This window comes from Arachis ipaensis, chromosome B09 (genome assembly GCF_000816755.2).
Source record: "Arachis ipaensis cultivar K30076 chromosome B09, Araip1.1, whole genome shotgun sequence".
Lineage (NCBI taxonomy): Eukaryota > Viridiplantae > Streptophyta > Magnoliopsida > Fabales > Fabaceae > Arachis > Arachis ipaensis.
Window position 1 is genome coordinate 24,817,283 of NC_029793.2, and position 16,082 is coordinate 24,833,364.

The 16,082-nt window shown below is 36.5% G+C and overlaps 1 protein-coding gene across 1 annotated transcript; it reads left to right on the forward strand.

The window, feature by feature from the left end:
* On the forward strand, positions 10,386 to 15,800 carry LOC107618419 (pyruvate dehydrogenase E1 component subunit beta-1, mitochondrial). Its single transcript, XM_016320476.2, has 15 exons — positions 10,386 to 10,612; positions 11,636 to 11,698; positions 11,767 to 11,820; positions 11,941 to 12,021; positions 12,136 to 12,162; positions 12,248 to 12,310; positions 12,595 to 12,681; positions 13,366 to 13,491; positions 13,645 to 13,778; positions 14,105 to 14,177; positions 14,263 to 14,328; positions 14,595 to 14,633; positions 14,739 to 14,863; positions 14,947 to 15,061; positions 15,304 to 15,800. The coding sequence occupies exons 2-15, from the start codon at positions 11,675 to 11,677 to the stop codon at positions 15,370 to 15,372; spliced, it is 1,083 nt and encodes a 360-aa protein (XP_016175962.1). The 5' UTR covers positions 10,386 to 10,612; positions 11,636 to 11,674; the 3' UTR covers positions 15,373 to 15,800.

A 16,082-nucleotide genomic window follows, 5' to 3' on the forward strand; every position in this document is an offset into this window, starting at 1 on the left:
CTCCCTGCCCCTGAACAGCAGCCACCGCCGTCATCCCCAGCCACCTCTCTGCCCTACTCTCTTTCTTACGCCTACTAGGTTCCGACGAACGCCACCCTTCTATCCTTCGTAGTTAATTCATATTTTTCTGTTTTTGTTCATATTTAGGCTAGTTAGATATGCATGTTGTAGTGGATTCTAGGTTGTTAGGTATCCTAGGATGTGGTTAGTGGATTTAGGCCTATTTAATTGCGCTGTTCGTGTTTCTTGCTTTATAATTTTCGCAATTCTGCTGTTGCTGTATGTTAGTCATGTTCATATGATTGTTCTTCAAGTTCATGCTGCTATGCTCTTTCTTGTTCATACTATTTAACTACAGCTTTAATTTTGATTCATATGAACTATTCTGTTGCTGTTTATTTTCCGGGACAATCCAATTTTAGCCGGAATGCTGCCCAAATTTCTGTAAAATGTTTCCATTCATGTCTTGGTTTTGGCGTTTTCAACTATGCTTTCCTTAGATTTAACCAAACCATTTCCAGTAAAGTTTGCAAACCGATACTGTGAGCTGAAGTATCCGGTGTTTGCAATCTCCAGGAATCTGTACCTGGAGAGGACCTTGAAAATCCTAGAAGAACTCCAGCAATACACCTCTGATCAGATCAAACAAAGAGGCTGGTTCTTCCTGGAGAGAAACCTGACTGAGGTCAATGCATCTTGGGTTAGGAAATTCTACTGCAATTACTTCAAAACCTCCCTAGATGCAGTGAACCTTAGAGGAAAGCATATTCTGGTCACTGAAGAGGCCATTGAAGATGTTCTGAAGCTTCTGCCTAAAACTGATCAGCTGGATGGTTATCAGAAAGCTGAGGAAGATATGCACTTCATGAAGTTTGATTGGGATGCAGTCAAGGCCAGGATAGCCCTTGACCCGACCGTTCCTTGGATTATGGGTCAGAACACCACCATGCCAAAGGGAATCAAGCGGATTTACCTGAATGATGAGGCTCGGCTATGGCATTAGATACTTAGCAATTTTGTCATGCCGAGTACTCACGAGACTGAGATACCAGCCGCTATGATCACCCTCCTATGGTGTGTGATGGAGGGTAAGGACCTGTACCTGCCACGCTTTATCCGGTACTATATGGCCAGGGTCCACGTCCGAGGCACTCTTCCCTTTCCTTATCTGATTACACAGCTAGGCCATCGAGCTGACGTGCCTTGGGAGGATGCTGATGAAAAGCCACCTGCTGCAGAATGCAATAAGATTATCCCTCACAGCAGGAACTTTTGGCTTTGGGCTATAGACCTCCATTCTTCACAGCCCCTGGTGACACAGCCACACCATCTGCCGGCCCCTCTTCCTCTACAGCTACCCCTGCCACCACCACTGCACCTCCACCTGCCCCAGAGCCCATCTATCATCTAGTGCACTGCCTGTTTCGACAACTTGACCAGATGGAGCGTCGCAACAAGCGACGCTATGAGCACCTGAAGCTGATGATACGCTCTGGCGACATCCCCTCCGAGCCTGACACACCATCCGAGGCATCTGAGGAGGAGGCAAATGATCACGAGGCAGAGACCCATCCCCAGAGCGAGGCTGCACAGGCAGACACAGAGCAGGCCGCATCACATCAGGAGGCTCCGCCTCAGATTCAGGCTGTAGACCCCGAGATCCCTATCCAGTCAGCACCTCCTCTGCAGCAGGCAGATTCTCCGACCGCCACCACAGAGACTCCAGCTACCCGCCCTTCCAGTGATGACACCCCTTCACACCCTGTTTGAGTGAGCATCAGGGACGATGCTTCATTTTAAGTGTGGGGAGGTCGCCATCTTTGGCGTACATTTTTTTGGTGAACCACTGCAGACTCTTTTCATTTTATTTTGCTACTTTTCTGTATTTTTCTTTTTATTTTTATTTTTATTTCCTCAGTACTTATATATTGCTATTTTTATGTATTTCTACTCTATTTCTGCATTTTGCATTTTAGTTCATATTTTAGCCATTTAGTTTAGTTGTAATTCTAACTTATTAGTTATAGAAATTGTGGATTAATTAGTATAGTTTACCCTTTTTAGCATAAGATAGCTTAGTTTAATTTGAAAATATAAAAAGGAAGTAAACTAAGGACTTAAACATAATAACAACAATCCACCCACCTTATATATATAGCATTACATGTTAGTTAGTTAACAACATTTCATCAAGGAGAAACACTAGAACTTTAAAGCCACCTTAAGTTTTACATTGAGAATAATGGGAACTTTTAATTTTACTTGCATAACATACATAATTGATATATGATTTCTGAGTTAGAGAACACACAGCTTGTGAGTTTTGAGCTTAATTGTATGGTTACATTCAAACCATAATTTTTATTCCTGTGTGTTCCGCCCTTCTTTTTATTCTGGTGTTTTTTACTTTGTTTTAATCTATATGTCCATTATAGAATAGAAATACATACCAAGAGAGTGATTGAGGCCATTGTTTGATCTTTAGCTCACTTATCCCAAAATAGCCTACCCTTTTACATCACCCCTGTTAGCCCCCTTGAGCCTTTAAATCCCTTTTTTTTCCTATAAACCACATTACTAGCCTTAAGCAGAAAAACAAAATAAAAAATCCCAAGTTGAATCCTTGGTTAGCTTAAGATAGGAAGTATGTATGGTTTAAATGTGGGAAAAACCTATTGGAAACATGGATAATAAAAGCAAAAGGGTAGAAAAGTTGAAAAGAATAAAATAATTCAAAATAAAAGTTTCGGGAAGCATGCTCATGTGAAATCAAAATTACCATGTGTATTAAAAAAAATATTATTTTTCAGTAGTTGAATAAAAGGGACACAGAAGAATTCCCCAAATGTGAAATAAAGCAATGCATATGGGATAAAAATAATAAACATTGAAACATGAGCATGTAACATCAAAAGTGGAAAAATATGGGAAAATAGGTAAAGAAGCTTTGCTTTAGAAAGTATGTATGTTAGGTGAGATCTTAGACTAATTAAGGATTCACTTATTAGCTCACTTAGCCTTATACATATATCCTTACCTTTACCTTGGCCCCATTACAACCTTAACTAAAGACCTCATGATTTTTGGTATGTCTATATTCTATAATTGTTGATTGGTTAGATGAAGAACAAAGTTATAGGAAGTAAGAATAAAAAGAAGAATAGAGTGATTAACCCAATAAACACTGAGTGACTAGAGAGTAAACACAACATCCAGTGAGGGTTCAATAGCACATTAACATATATCTCTGCTAAAATTATTAATTGTCTTGCAAGTTTATAAAATATTTTTCTCTCACATCTCAATTGTAAAGGCACTTTATCAACTATCTAAGGTTTGGCTATATATATATATATGACTCCTTGAGAATGTGAATTAATTCAACTACATGCAAGCTTTATATACAAGTGAATAAAAACTAGAATTGCATGATGCATCGTTCATTTAGGTAGTTACATTTAGATTAGATTGTATTGCATAACATTCTATCACTTTAACCTAACATTACTCTTGGATTTAGCATGAGGACATGCTATTGTTTAAGTGTGGGGAGGTTGATAAACCCATATTTTATGATATATTTTATACTTAGTTTGAGTGATTTATTCAATCCTTCACCCACTTATTCATATTAATTGCATGGTTTTACTTTCCCTTCCTTATTATGTGATGTATGTGAAAAATATGTCTCCTATGCTTTAAAATTAATTATTTTAATTACCTTTATTTCCATTCGATGCCGTGATTAGTGTGTTGAGTAGTTTCAGATCTTCTAAGGCAGGAATGACTTAAAGGATGGAAAGAAAACATACAAAAATGGAAGGAAAGCACAAAACGGAGTTTCTGGAGAAATTGGCATCCACGCGATCGCATGGACGACGCGGCCGCATGCCAAGCGCAAAGAAGCAGCGACGCGGCCGCATGACTGACGCGACCGTGCGCCTCGAGCGAAACACATATGACGCGGTCGCATGACTGACGCGATCGCGCAACAAGAAAAACTCCGAATGACGCGACCGCGTGACCCACGCGGATGCGTGACAAAGGCCACGCACCAGAAATTGCAGAAAACGCTCATAGCGAATTCTGAAGCCCTTTTTGGCCCAAATCCAAGTCCAGAAAGCATAGACCAGAGGTTATGAAGTGGGAGAATGCATCCATTCAAGGAGAGTCTCTACTTTAGTTAGTTTTCATGATTTAGATTTAGTTTAGAGAGAGGTTCTCTCCTCTCTCTTCTCTCTTTAGGATTAGGATTTAGAATTAGGATTTTATTCGCTTTCCAGATTATCTCTTTATCAGGTTCAATATTCCTTTTTATTTACTTTTTCAATTTGATTTATGAATTCTTCTATGTTACAGATTATTCCTTTGAATTAATGTTATTTGAGGTATTTCAGTTTAATATTGCTTTCTTTTATTGATGTTGCTATTATTCCTAAATCTGAATACATTTTTATTCCAGTAGATTTACTTTTTTTCTTTTGGTCTTGGTTAAGAAATCAGTAACTCAGGAGTTATCAAACTCAAACATGAATGATAATTGTTATCTTTGTTAATTAAACTGAACTTCAATAATCCCAATCTTTTCTTAGGAAATAAATAGGATCCGAAGATCAAACCAATTAATCCCTTGACCTTCCTTTATCTTAGTAAAGGTTAACAAAGTGGAATTAAGATTCAATTCTCATCATCATTGATAAGGATAACTAGGATATGACCTCTAATTTCTCATACCTTGCCAAAAGTCTATTTATAGTCATTTATTTATTTTACTTGCCATTTAAATTGCTTGTTCTTCATTTACTTTAATTGCTAATTAAGCTATTCACTCCTCATTCTCAAAACCCCAATTTACAATCTCTATAACCAATAATAAGAACATACTTCCCTGCAGTTCCTTGAGAAGACGACCCGAGGTTTATGTAACACCCTAATATTCAAATCCTTATGCTCGAGTCATAAGTCAATGATATTACAGTGGTACGACTCTCAGGTGGATTTTTAATATATAAAAGTAGGTAATTTCGAAAGGAGTATTAATCAAGAAGCCTGAAAAGAGTAAAAATAAAATCGCGAAGACGTATCACTCACGTTTCGACAACAAAAGATAAACCGTGAAGCCGAAAGCGATATACGGACAAGGCATAGAGGAGATTAAGAGGTAGATCACAGATAGATACATATAACATAAGTAAATAGCCACTAGTCGCGACCCGCGAAGTTTAGACCAGCTAGGGTACAGTATGAAAGTAGTTGACAACAGTATATCCTAATCTCTCCCGAAGGAAACATGAGAGCCTCTATAGGCAAATTCAAAAGAGTTCAATACATAATATAATCTTTTCAAGACAAAGGTGGAGAGATTCTAAGCAAAACACAAAGTAGAGAAAATAAAGATCTTCGCCATCTCTCAGACGACCCACAACTCACTTCTGAGCACCTGGACCTGTATCTGAAAAACAAGAGATATATACGGAATGAGAACCCCGGGCCCATGGGTTCCCAGTACGGTAAAAGTGCCAAATAAATACAATGCACTGCAATAAAAACTCACTAAGCTTCCTAAACTCCTTCACCAATTATCCATCCTAGGTTCTCGCTAATCCATGAATAGGCAACTGTCATAAGGGGGTGCTAAATCTAATTCATGTTTCACATGTTTCCCAACTCGCTGACTCTTCCACGAATCAGACTCAAAATTATAAGCAAAACCATCACCAGTTGTTCTACCTCAACAATTCTATATCAATACATCATACCTTCACCTGGAGCTAGTGAAACCACATCACTGCGTCTATCCAGGGAGTTCAAATTATCTCATTCAATGATCATCATCATCATGCAATTGCATCATCGATTCATCTCAACAAGAACAACCCTCAACATCCACCGACACTAGCATGAGGGCCTCCCAGATGTACAAACACAAGCAATACAGGCAAGTAATACACAAATAAGGTACAAGTAGAACAAGTAGCACATAATCAGGTAACATAGCATATGTGATGTAGAAATCCAAAACAAATAGGCAAACTCAAACAATTCAAACATATGCAAATGATGAATGCCTGCCCTATGGCTGATGATATCATCTGTCGGTTATATAGCCAACCCGACATGTCCTGGTAGCTAACCATTGGACAGAAACACCCCTTGCGGAGCAAGTAGGTTTGAGTTACAACCCCTTTGCTAATGCCCGCTCAACCCAGAGCCAGTGAAATAACCACTACTGCGGCTACTACCCAGGCGGGTGTTTAAAAGCTCAACCTGGAGCGAGTGGATTCACCACTACTGCCGCTACTACCCAGGCGTCACAATCTCTGACATGGAGCAAGTGGGACGAACCACAACCCTTGCTACTGCCCAGGATCTCAAAACATATATTCGTTCAGTTTAAAAGCAATCATCATTATTATCAAATCTCAAACATTAACCTGGAGTAAGCGGGATGAACCACCACCCTTACTACTACCCAGGTATCACAAATACACATTTATTCAAAACTTCATAATTAAACTCATTTATCATAAACATCATTTCCCGTCTCATACCCGGAGCAAGTGGACAATGCCACTGCCTACTACCCGGGGTCATACATCACATTTCAACATTTTCCATTATTATCCATTTAACACATTCATTCATTAATCATATATGCTTTTATACTCAGCCATAACCAATAATGGCTTTGCCATAACTCAGCAATAACTCAGCCATCCGGCTCATGGTTCAATCAAGAACCATCCATTTATCAATAAATATAGCCCTTCGACTCATGGCATACACGGTACTTCCACCGTCATCCTTCATATCTCATATAATCATCTTTGATCATCATTGATCATAACTTTTCCCCTTGCTTCACTCGCAAGTTACCACATCCCCTAGCTCCTTTCTTATTTCTAGGCATATCATAATAATTTAATACATAAGGGGTGAGATCGGAGGCTTAGAAGCATGAGATTTGACTTTTAAAACTCAAAAATCAACTTTGGCATGAAAACAGGGCCACGCGTACGTGCACGCATGGATGGCCACAAAACTCATCGACGCGCAAGCGTCATACGCGCGGACACGCGGATTAAAAAATAGCCAAACGGCGCGTATGCGTCGGCCACGCGTACGCGTGGGTGCACTTGGTCCCAGGCACAAAACTGGCACAACTCTGGCACAACTCTCGGGAAAATGGCTGGGCATTTGGTGCAGCGCATCGACGCGCCTACGCACACCACGCGCACGCGTGGATGGTGCCTTCTTGAAGAACGACGCGTACGCGCCAAGTGCGCCTACGCGTGGAGGGTCATTCTGCTAAAAATTTTCTAAGTTAAAAGCTGCAGAATTCACAGATTCAACCCCCAATCTCCCGACGGACATAACTTTCTCATTTTAAATCGTTTTTTGCCCGTTCTTTGAACGACATGGACATCCCAGATCCAATTTCACTTCTAAACAAGTTTGGCACAAAATAAAAATCCGCAGTCCAAGTTATGTCCCATCAAAGCATGCCCAAAAACTATGTTTTCACACAAAACCACAAAGTGCCATTTTCAAAACAAGCCATTTTCAACTCTTTTCAAAATCAACCAAAACATGCCAATTTCTTCCTTTTTTGAAATCAATCAAAATATATCAAACTCAACATCAAGCCTCCTCAACTCATACATTAACACCTTACCACAATTTACAAAACTGCCATATAACCATTTTTACCCATTTCAAACAAATGGCTAAATTACAAACACATTAACATGTCATACATCCTTCCTCATCCCAATTTCCAACAATACTATTTCCAATCAACCATCATTATACGTAATCAATATCATACTCACTATCACGTGGTTTCACCCACAAATCAACCTTAATCATTCCTTTCGAAGGATGTGGATTTAGGTTGTCTTGGTGATGTACCAATTGATTTAGTCTTTTATTATTAAATGTGTATAAAAAAATTAGTTAGGATAATAAATTATCTGTAATTTAATTAAAATATTTTAAGTTCAAGTTTTAGAAATAAAAAAATATTTTTTTATAAATTATATATAATGAATAGTATTTTAAAAATAAAAGTGTACACCAATTCTTTTTATTTTTTATATTTTTATATCATTAATAATGTTTAACAAAATTTATGTTAGTATACATATTTTTGCCCCCACTCCTAAAATTTTTTGAGTCCGTCACTGCTTGATGACATTGCACATGGTACTTTAACCGGTTCGACTCGATCACCCGGTACTCAGCAGACCTGTGAATACTTTAGTTCTTCATACTCTGCAGCACTGCATCTCGGCATTTGAACCTGTGACCAACCTGAAACTCTACCCCACCGTTTAGATTGTAATCCTCATCCCCCATGTTGGAAAACGGAGTCCTCTCATGTATGGTGTCCAGATCCAGACTATGATAGTGACTTGGTACTGCTGATAGTGCCGAATTGAGTAGGGTGGAGGCAAGACATGGCGCGCCGCAGTCTCAGCGGGCGTCTCCGGTACAAACTCCTCCTCCTCGCCCCCTTCAGAAGAATTACTATCGGCACTATCTGCCACGTATTCTTCATCTGACTCTTCATCACCCTCCTCCACCTTTTCTACTGGAATGGCGCATGAATGGGTGTGCGAGAGGTCTGTTGTCTTGTACGTAGGTCGAGTGTACAGAATCACCACGACCAACATCTCCAACTTCGGCGGAAAGCTCCATCACTTGTTCCGCCATGATTCTCCCATGGATGTCGAACATGAGCCGCACATGCTCGTCCCCTAGAAGTCGAAATAGTCGAAACCGGAAAACTCCATTACCCATGGGTGCCAGCAACCTATACCCCACCCTTTCGGCCTCCCTCGTTTCTGTACCACCGAGGTTGCTCAATATCAAACTCTTCAACTCGGACAACGTACTTACACGCTGAGTTTGCAACACTATTGGATTGTCACACTCAAATATCATCCCGTTGTCGTCATTTCTCATATGACAATTGGGGTAAACACACAACTATGTAAACGAGGTTACTAGCCAATGTTGCCTTATTTTTGTGAGAAAAACGTGATAAAAAAAGATACGAAATATGTGTGGAGAATGTCAAGGATTACACATCTTTTTTATAACTGTTGAAAATTTGTTCCATCGTATCTCGTTTACACTATAAACTCGTTTACACTATAAACGAGATACGTACAAAATTTATCTCGTTTACAGTGTAAAGGAGATAAAAAAATATTTATTTCGGTAATAATTTTTTAAATTATTTATTTCAGTAATTATTATAATTAATTTATTTATTAAAATAAAAAATCCATATATCATCTCTATATTTATTATCCTCTACAACCCACATAGATGACGTGCTACACTATTACAAATGGAGAATAAGTACGCATTCAAATTCCAACAGCCCTAGCAAGTACTTTTCTTTGAAGGGTAATTTTTAATTTGATATGCGATAAATTATTTTAGTTTTCATAAAATCAAAGTAGTTTTTGTAGGTTGATTTAATTCATGTTTAGGTTTTGATATGATTCATATTTATTATTTATAGAACCTATCTTAACACATTTAACTACTAAAAGAGCTTAGACAATTAATGTAGCTTTGGTTTTCATTCACAAATCAATTAAATTCTTAAGCTTTTTCAAAGAATCAATTTGGTCTTAAATTTTACAACCATTAATCCTTTCAACAAATTTCGTTCCTAACTTTTCGAATTAAAAATATTATAGTTATACAAAAAGTTAATCACTAAAATAGCTATTATATATTTATACCTAAATATATAGTTTAATTTTTTTAATATATAGAATGGTTGCTTTTATAATTATAAACTAAATTAATCTTTTTTACACATTCTATAATTTTCATTTTAAAGATATTAAAATAGAGTTTAATTTTGATGGAGTGTAAAACATTTTACACAATCGTGTAATCATATCCGTTCTTTTAGATAACAATTCATAGGATCAATATGAAAGGTAGTTATTTTTGTTGATGTGACCTAATGTAATTGAATGTACGTATAAAATTACTTTACACTGTCAGTATATTAAAATTAAATTCATTAAAATAATATAAATAATAAATAAACAAAATTTTAAGATACCAAAAAATCAATGTTTTTATATTTTTATTTAGAGGAGTGTTAAGGAGCCAAGAATTTTTGTGTTTTATAACCATCAATTGACCATCAATAATATTTTTAATGGTATGAGATTACATCTAATTATGGGAGATCACTCACTTTTCTTTTGATGGTTAAGTGCTGGCCACAAAATACAAAAGTTGCTGACCCTAGACTTTCTCATTTATTTTTTCACAAAAATATTTATCTCTTAACATTTCTAGATCAACTTAATCTCTTATAAACAAAAATACAAAATTTGATTAGCATATGTATATCTCCCGGTTTTTGGGTAGGTAGGTTGGTGTTGGTCGCATACTTTTTATGAAGGGTTGGCAACTTTAACAGAAAACAAAGCCAATCTCCCGTCTCCATTTTCTCTGAATCTCCATTCTCTGACAAGCCACACAGTCGTTCGTTGAAGCTGCTTTCTACCTCCCATCGCTTCCATAACACGATCCGTACAACTCTCGACCCTTCTCTGTCTCTGCCTTTCACCACGTGAGTTATTTTCCCCCAAATTCTATTTGCTTTTCCCCAATTCCTTGGTTCAATATATATTTCTGAAATTTCATAATTTTTGCTCTGATTTAGTTGTTTCTGTTGCGGCTGTATAGTATAAATTGCGCTCCGATTGCGTAGTGGAAAAGATTCAAAACTATAATGGATTTGATTTCATGCTTTAAGTATCACCGATCAACTAGTATGTTAAATCTTTTACCTTCTAAATCCACTTGACGTATAAGTAACTAATAATTAGATATTGAAAATAGGAAGATTCAGTGATATTCAAGTATATATAAAACGGTTATGGAGGCCATCACTATTCTATACTAGTAGAATGCGTGTAAAATTTAATACTATTTGTTTTATACCATGAAGACATGTTTAACAATTATAATTCTAAATTATTAAGACAAAATTAAGAAATGCATTGGAAAGTACGTCACTTCTAAACTCCTTTTTTTGGGGATAACTCTCTCTTTTTAAGCTTTATTCTAAACTTACACCAATTAATGATTTGAATAGAGATTTTAAAAAATATTTTTGGTTGCAAATGTTAAAAAGCGGCTTGATTGGACCACTGAAAAATAGAAAAGCAGCTTTTGCTGTTAGTGTGAATAAAGAAGGTGGTTCAATAAAAGCAGGAGGGGATATGAATCACATAAAATTTGTAAAGGAAGTGTGTAAACGGAATAGCAGCTTTAGTTGGGGAAGGGTGAAATAGGTTTTTTATATGGAATAGAGGGTGTTTTATTAAATTATGTAGTTTGAAAAAATTTGACATAAATATGGACTATCATGAAATTTGCATAGACACTTTTAAAAAAGGTACTGATGAAATATATAATTCGCTAGATTAGCCAATGCCTACCATTTCTCTGTTTTTTTTCCCCTTTGGATATGCTATATATGTGTGAAGATATGATTTCAGTATCTGGTTCTATGTGTGGCTTTTAGATTACTTCGTTATGTAATTTGTAAAGAATGTTGTTTGTTGATGATTATGGTTCTTGTGACTAGGTTTGCTTTGTTTGAGTTCAAGGTTTCGAGTAAAGCAAGATGTTGCGTGCTATAAGGCATAAGGTAGGTACCATTTCCTACTTTTGTCTGATTCGGTGCTTGGAAGCATCTGACACACTTTTGCTTTGCAGAGTATCTGCCCTGCCTTCGGTGCATTTAGAGCTTTCGCTTCTGCAGCTAAAGAGGTATGCTTTCTTCCTTTAGTTTATCTCACCTTTCATTTCACGCCTAACTTAATGCATGTTTTATGTTTTCGAAACAAAATATGTTTCTAACATATTCTAATCTATGATATAACATAACAGATGACAGTGAGAGAGGCTCTGAACTCTGCTCTTGATGAGGAAATGTCTGCTGATCCTAAAGTGTTCTTGATGGGTGAAGAGGTAATTTAGGTGCCTCATTCATACCATCATATTTTTATTTTCGAAAATGAATTCTTGCTGGTCTCTTTACTATTTTCTGTTTCTTATGATAGTTTTGGGTGTATTTAACTGCAGGTCGGAGAATACCAGGGTGCATATAAGGTTAGTTATGGGTTTCTTGGTGGCTGTGCATTTGTGAATTTGTTTTGCTATCATCTGTTTAACTTCTACTTCTTCTTACGTGTAGATTTCTAAGGGGCTGCTGGACAAGTATGGCCCTGAGAGGGTTCTTGATACTCCAATTACTGAGGTAACAAACACTTCCTTACTCGTTGATATTTGTTCAGGCACTTATTCGCAAGATCTTAATTCTGTCATTCTGCACCTCCTCTCAAATGTTTACATGTATATAACTTATCTATCCTAAATAAGACTGACTGCAACAGAAAGGGAAAAGTTTAATGCCAACAAGAACAAATAAAACAGAATCCGAATTATCACATAAGGGATAAACCCTATCCATCATTGTCACTGCTTCTGTTTTATTTTACTATTTTAGTGAGGAGACTAATTTGTTTGCTAAATATATTGCAGGCTGGCTTTGCTGGGATTGGAGTCGGTGCTGCTTACTATGGTCTAAGGCCTGTTGTGGAGTTTATGACTTTTAACTTCTCCATGCAGGTTAGAGTTTAACTTGATTAAATCCTTGAACAAAGTGTGAAGTTAAGTGTGTTATTTTACATTTTTATTAAAGCACCTATTTAATTAAAGTACTGTGATGTCTTTTGAAGTTGGTCAAATTCTTCTTGCCTGATGCTTTTTTTATTTTTTTATTTTTGGGGATAAAAGAAGAATATACTTAAGACAATGAAAAGAATCAAGTTCTTTGTGATTTGAATATCTGGGTCACATTATATGGACATTATTGAGTTCACATTTGAGTCTTGATTACATATATAAATTTTGCCTTTGTGATCGGAGGCAAACTGTTGACCTCTCTCTATATTGGAACAATGTATTCAAGTTACTGTTGGCTGTACTAATCATAAACAATATATTCAAGTTACTGTGTGGTGTTTGACTTGCAGTTTTAGTGTCACTGAAGCTCCATATGCATTAACCAGGCTTCATAGATGTTGGGCCTCATTTTTTGAATTTTTTTTGCTTCTTAATTCTGTCCTCTGTTTTAGCCACAATTCTTAATTTCTCAGAACATATTATGTTAGAATGTGAAGTTTCTTTTCTCTGCATGACAGCAATGTTGAGAAAAAATGTTGCATCAACACATGTAATGAAAGATCACCTTACTAGCTTCTTCATTAGGTTTATAATTTAACTGCTTGCTGTATTTTAATTTGTCCATAGGCAATAGATCACATCATTAATTCTGCTGCAAAATCAAACTACATGTCTGCTGGGCAAATATCTGTACCTATCGTCTTCAGAGGACCCAATGGAGCTGCTGCTGGTGTTGGTGCTCAGCACTCTCAAGTATGGACCTCTAGGCTTTCTACCTTTATGTATAAACTTTCCTCAACTAGTTTTGTGTTTCCTGTTGAGTATGCTCTGGTTACAACCTGTTGAGCACAGATATCATGGTTTTTATTTTTTATTGTATATCCAACAACTTTACTTTTTATGCAGTGTTATGCAGCTTGGTATGCCTCGTGCCCTGGGTTGAAGGTATTGGCACCATATTCATCTGAAGATGCTCGTGGCTTGCTTAAAGCCGCTATAAGGGACCCTGATCCTGTTGTTTTTCTTGAAAATGAGTTGTTGTAAGTTGTGCTTCTTGATTAATAATGCCTTTGTTCTTTTTTTTTTACCCTCTCACCTTAGCTTATATTTTCCATTCCACAATATCTATTATTCTATTGTCTATGCAGCATTTTTTGTTGAATTATTAATTAAACCTTGATCTATATAAGTGTTCAAAATTATTCTACTATCTCTTTCCTCATTTATTAAGGGTTGCTTAATAATTTATCTTTACATTACACTTGATTTTAAGTTTCTTAATAATTCCATTCAAATAAAGTGACGTATATAAAGGAATGGAGGGAGTATGTGAAACTGAAAATGAATTTGTGTATTTCCCCTTTAGATATGGTGAGTCATTCCCTGTTTCAGCCGAAGTTCTTGATTCCAGTTTTTGTCTTCCCATTGGAAAAGCAAAGGTAATATTATCTATAAACTATAATATATGAAATACCTGTCTATAGACTCTGAATCCTTGTTTTTCATAATGCATTTTATTAACAGATTGAGAGAGAAGGAAAAGATGTTACTATTACAGCCTATTCAAAAATGGTTGGCTATGCTCTTAAGGTATCTAGATATGTATTGTTTGCTTTTATATCCAATTTATTATTACTATTTGCTGAGGAATATGATAAGATAATAGGGTTCCTTGCACTAACAGGTATTGTAAATTTTGGAAGGCACTGGTCTGTTATGTGGTGTTATACGAACTTTTTAAGAACATTAGAATCTTTATTCTTTCCTTCATTTTTTATTTTTTGTAAAAGATTCAGAATCTTTTTCACACACAAAGAAGATTTTGGATATAAATAACTCTCTTGCTTGGTCCTTAGGCTGCAGAGATACTGGCGAAGGAAGGAGTCAGTGCTGAGGTAAGCTTTGCCATGGTTTGTGATTGAAACTTTGAAAGTCTTCTCCCAATGAAACCTGTGTTTCTGTTATGATAAAAATACTGAGTCAAGGATTTGTCTGCATAGGTTATAAATTTGCGTTCAATTCGGCCACTTGATAGAACCACAATTAATGCTTCAGTCAGGAAAACCAACAGATTGGTGACAGTTGAAGAAGGTTTTCCTCAGCATGGTGTTGGCGCTGAAATTTGGTTTAGCTCTTTGCATTGACCTTTTAGCTGTTAAACTTGTTAATTGTTGGAAATAAACTAACCTTCTTGCATCTCTTGAGCAGCACATCTGTAGTTGAGGAGAGTTTTGGTTATCTCGATGCACCGGTTGAGAGAATTGCCGGGGCTGATGTTCCTATGCCTTATGCTGCCAATTTAGAGAGAATGGCTGTCCCACAGGTGATTCTTCTAAAGTTAAATTTTATTTTCAGTGAATTTGCCACCCTGATTTGGATGACTCATTCTGTTATGCATATTGATTCAATAAAGCAAATAAGTATTATATATTTTCTAACCTAATAGTGTTGAGATGATTGGCTTGGTATGACACAAGTATGTCATGGAAATCAGTGTTAATTTACTGAAAGCTTTGGTACATGTGTATTGGTTAAATTTGGTTTGTTCTGTATGCCGATGTGTAGGTTGAAGATATTGTTCGTGCTGCAAAGAGAGCATGTCACAGATCTGTGCCCTTGGCTGCAACAGCTTGAGTTTATAAAGTACCAGATAATTTTATTTTATTTTGATCTCCCGGTTATGGTTAATTCTTCGGTAATCCTAGATATTACCTAAAACATTTTTTGCTCCATTTTTCACCATAAAACAGCAGAAAGAAATTGCAACCAGAGAATGCTGGTTTCAGTATGCGTAGTACTGCAGCCTAAATTTTCGGGAGTTACAGATGCTATATATTTTCTGTAAATTTCATTTATAACAATGACACAAGGCGGAAAGTTTTCTGTGTCATTTTGTAATTGGCAATAACAGAAGAAATCAACTGCTCGAATTAAGTTTCCTGAGTTCATTCTATATTTTCTGTAAAATTTGGGGAATGGCAAATTGGCAATGGCATGCTAACAGAACCACTGCAATTGGTTGTTTCCCTGCTTCCTTTACGATCGAAGCTAGTCTTGAGATATTTTATTGCTTACCCTTAAAGTTGCAAGTTTTGATAATGTTCCTAATGCATCCTTATTCTTCATATGCTAAAATCTTTTAACTCAGAGCAGAGACTATTGATGGGAACAGAGTTTTACCAATTTAATTAAACATGATACATTTAGAAGCTCAATTTTACAAAAGAAAAAAGAAATGCATCCGAAACTCTTAGTATGTGTTTGGATTAACGTTCGTAAACGGATGTTTATATAGAATTGATTTTGTAAAATTGATTTTGATCAGAAGTGAGTTGGTATTAACG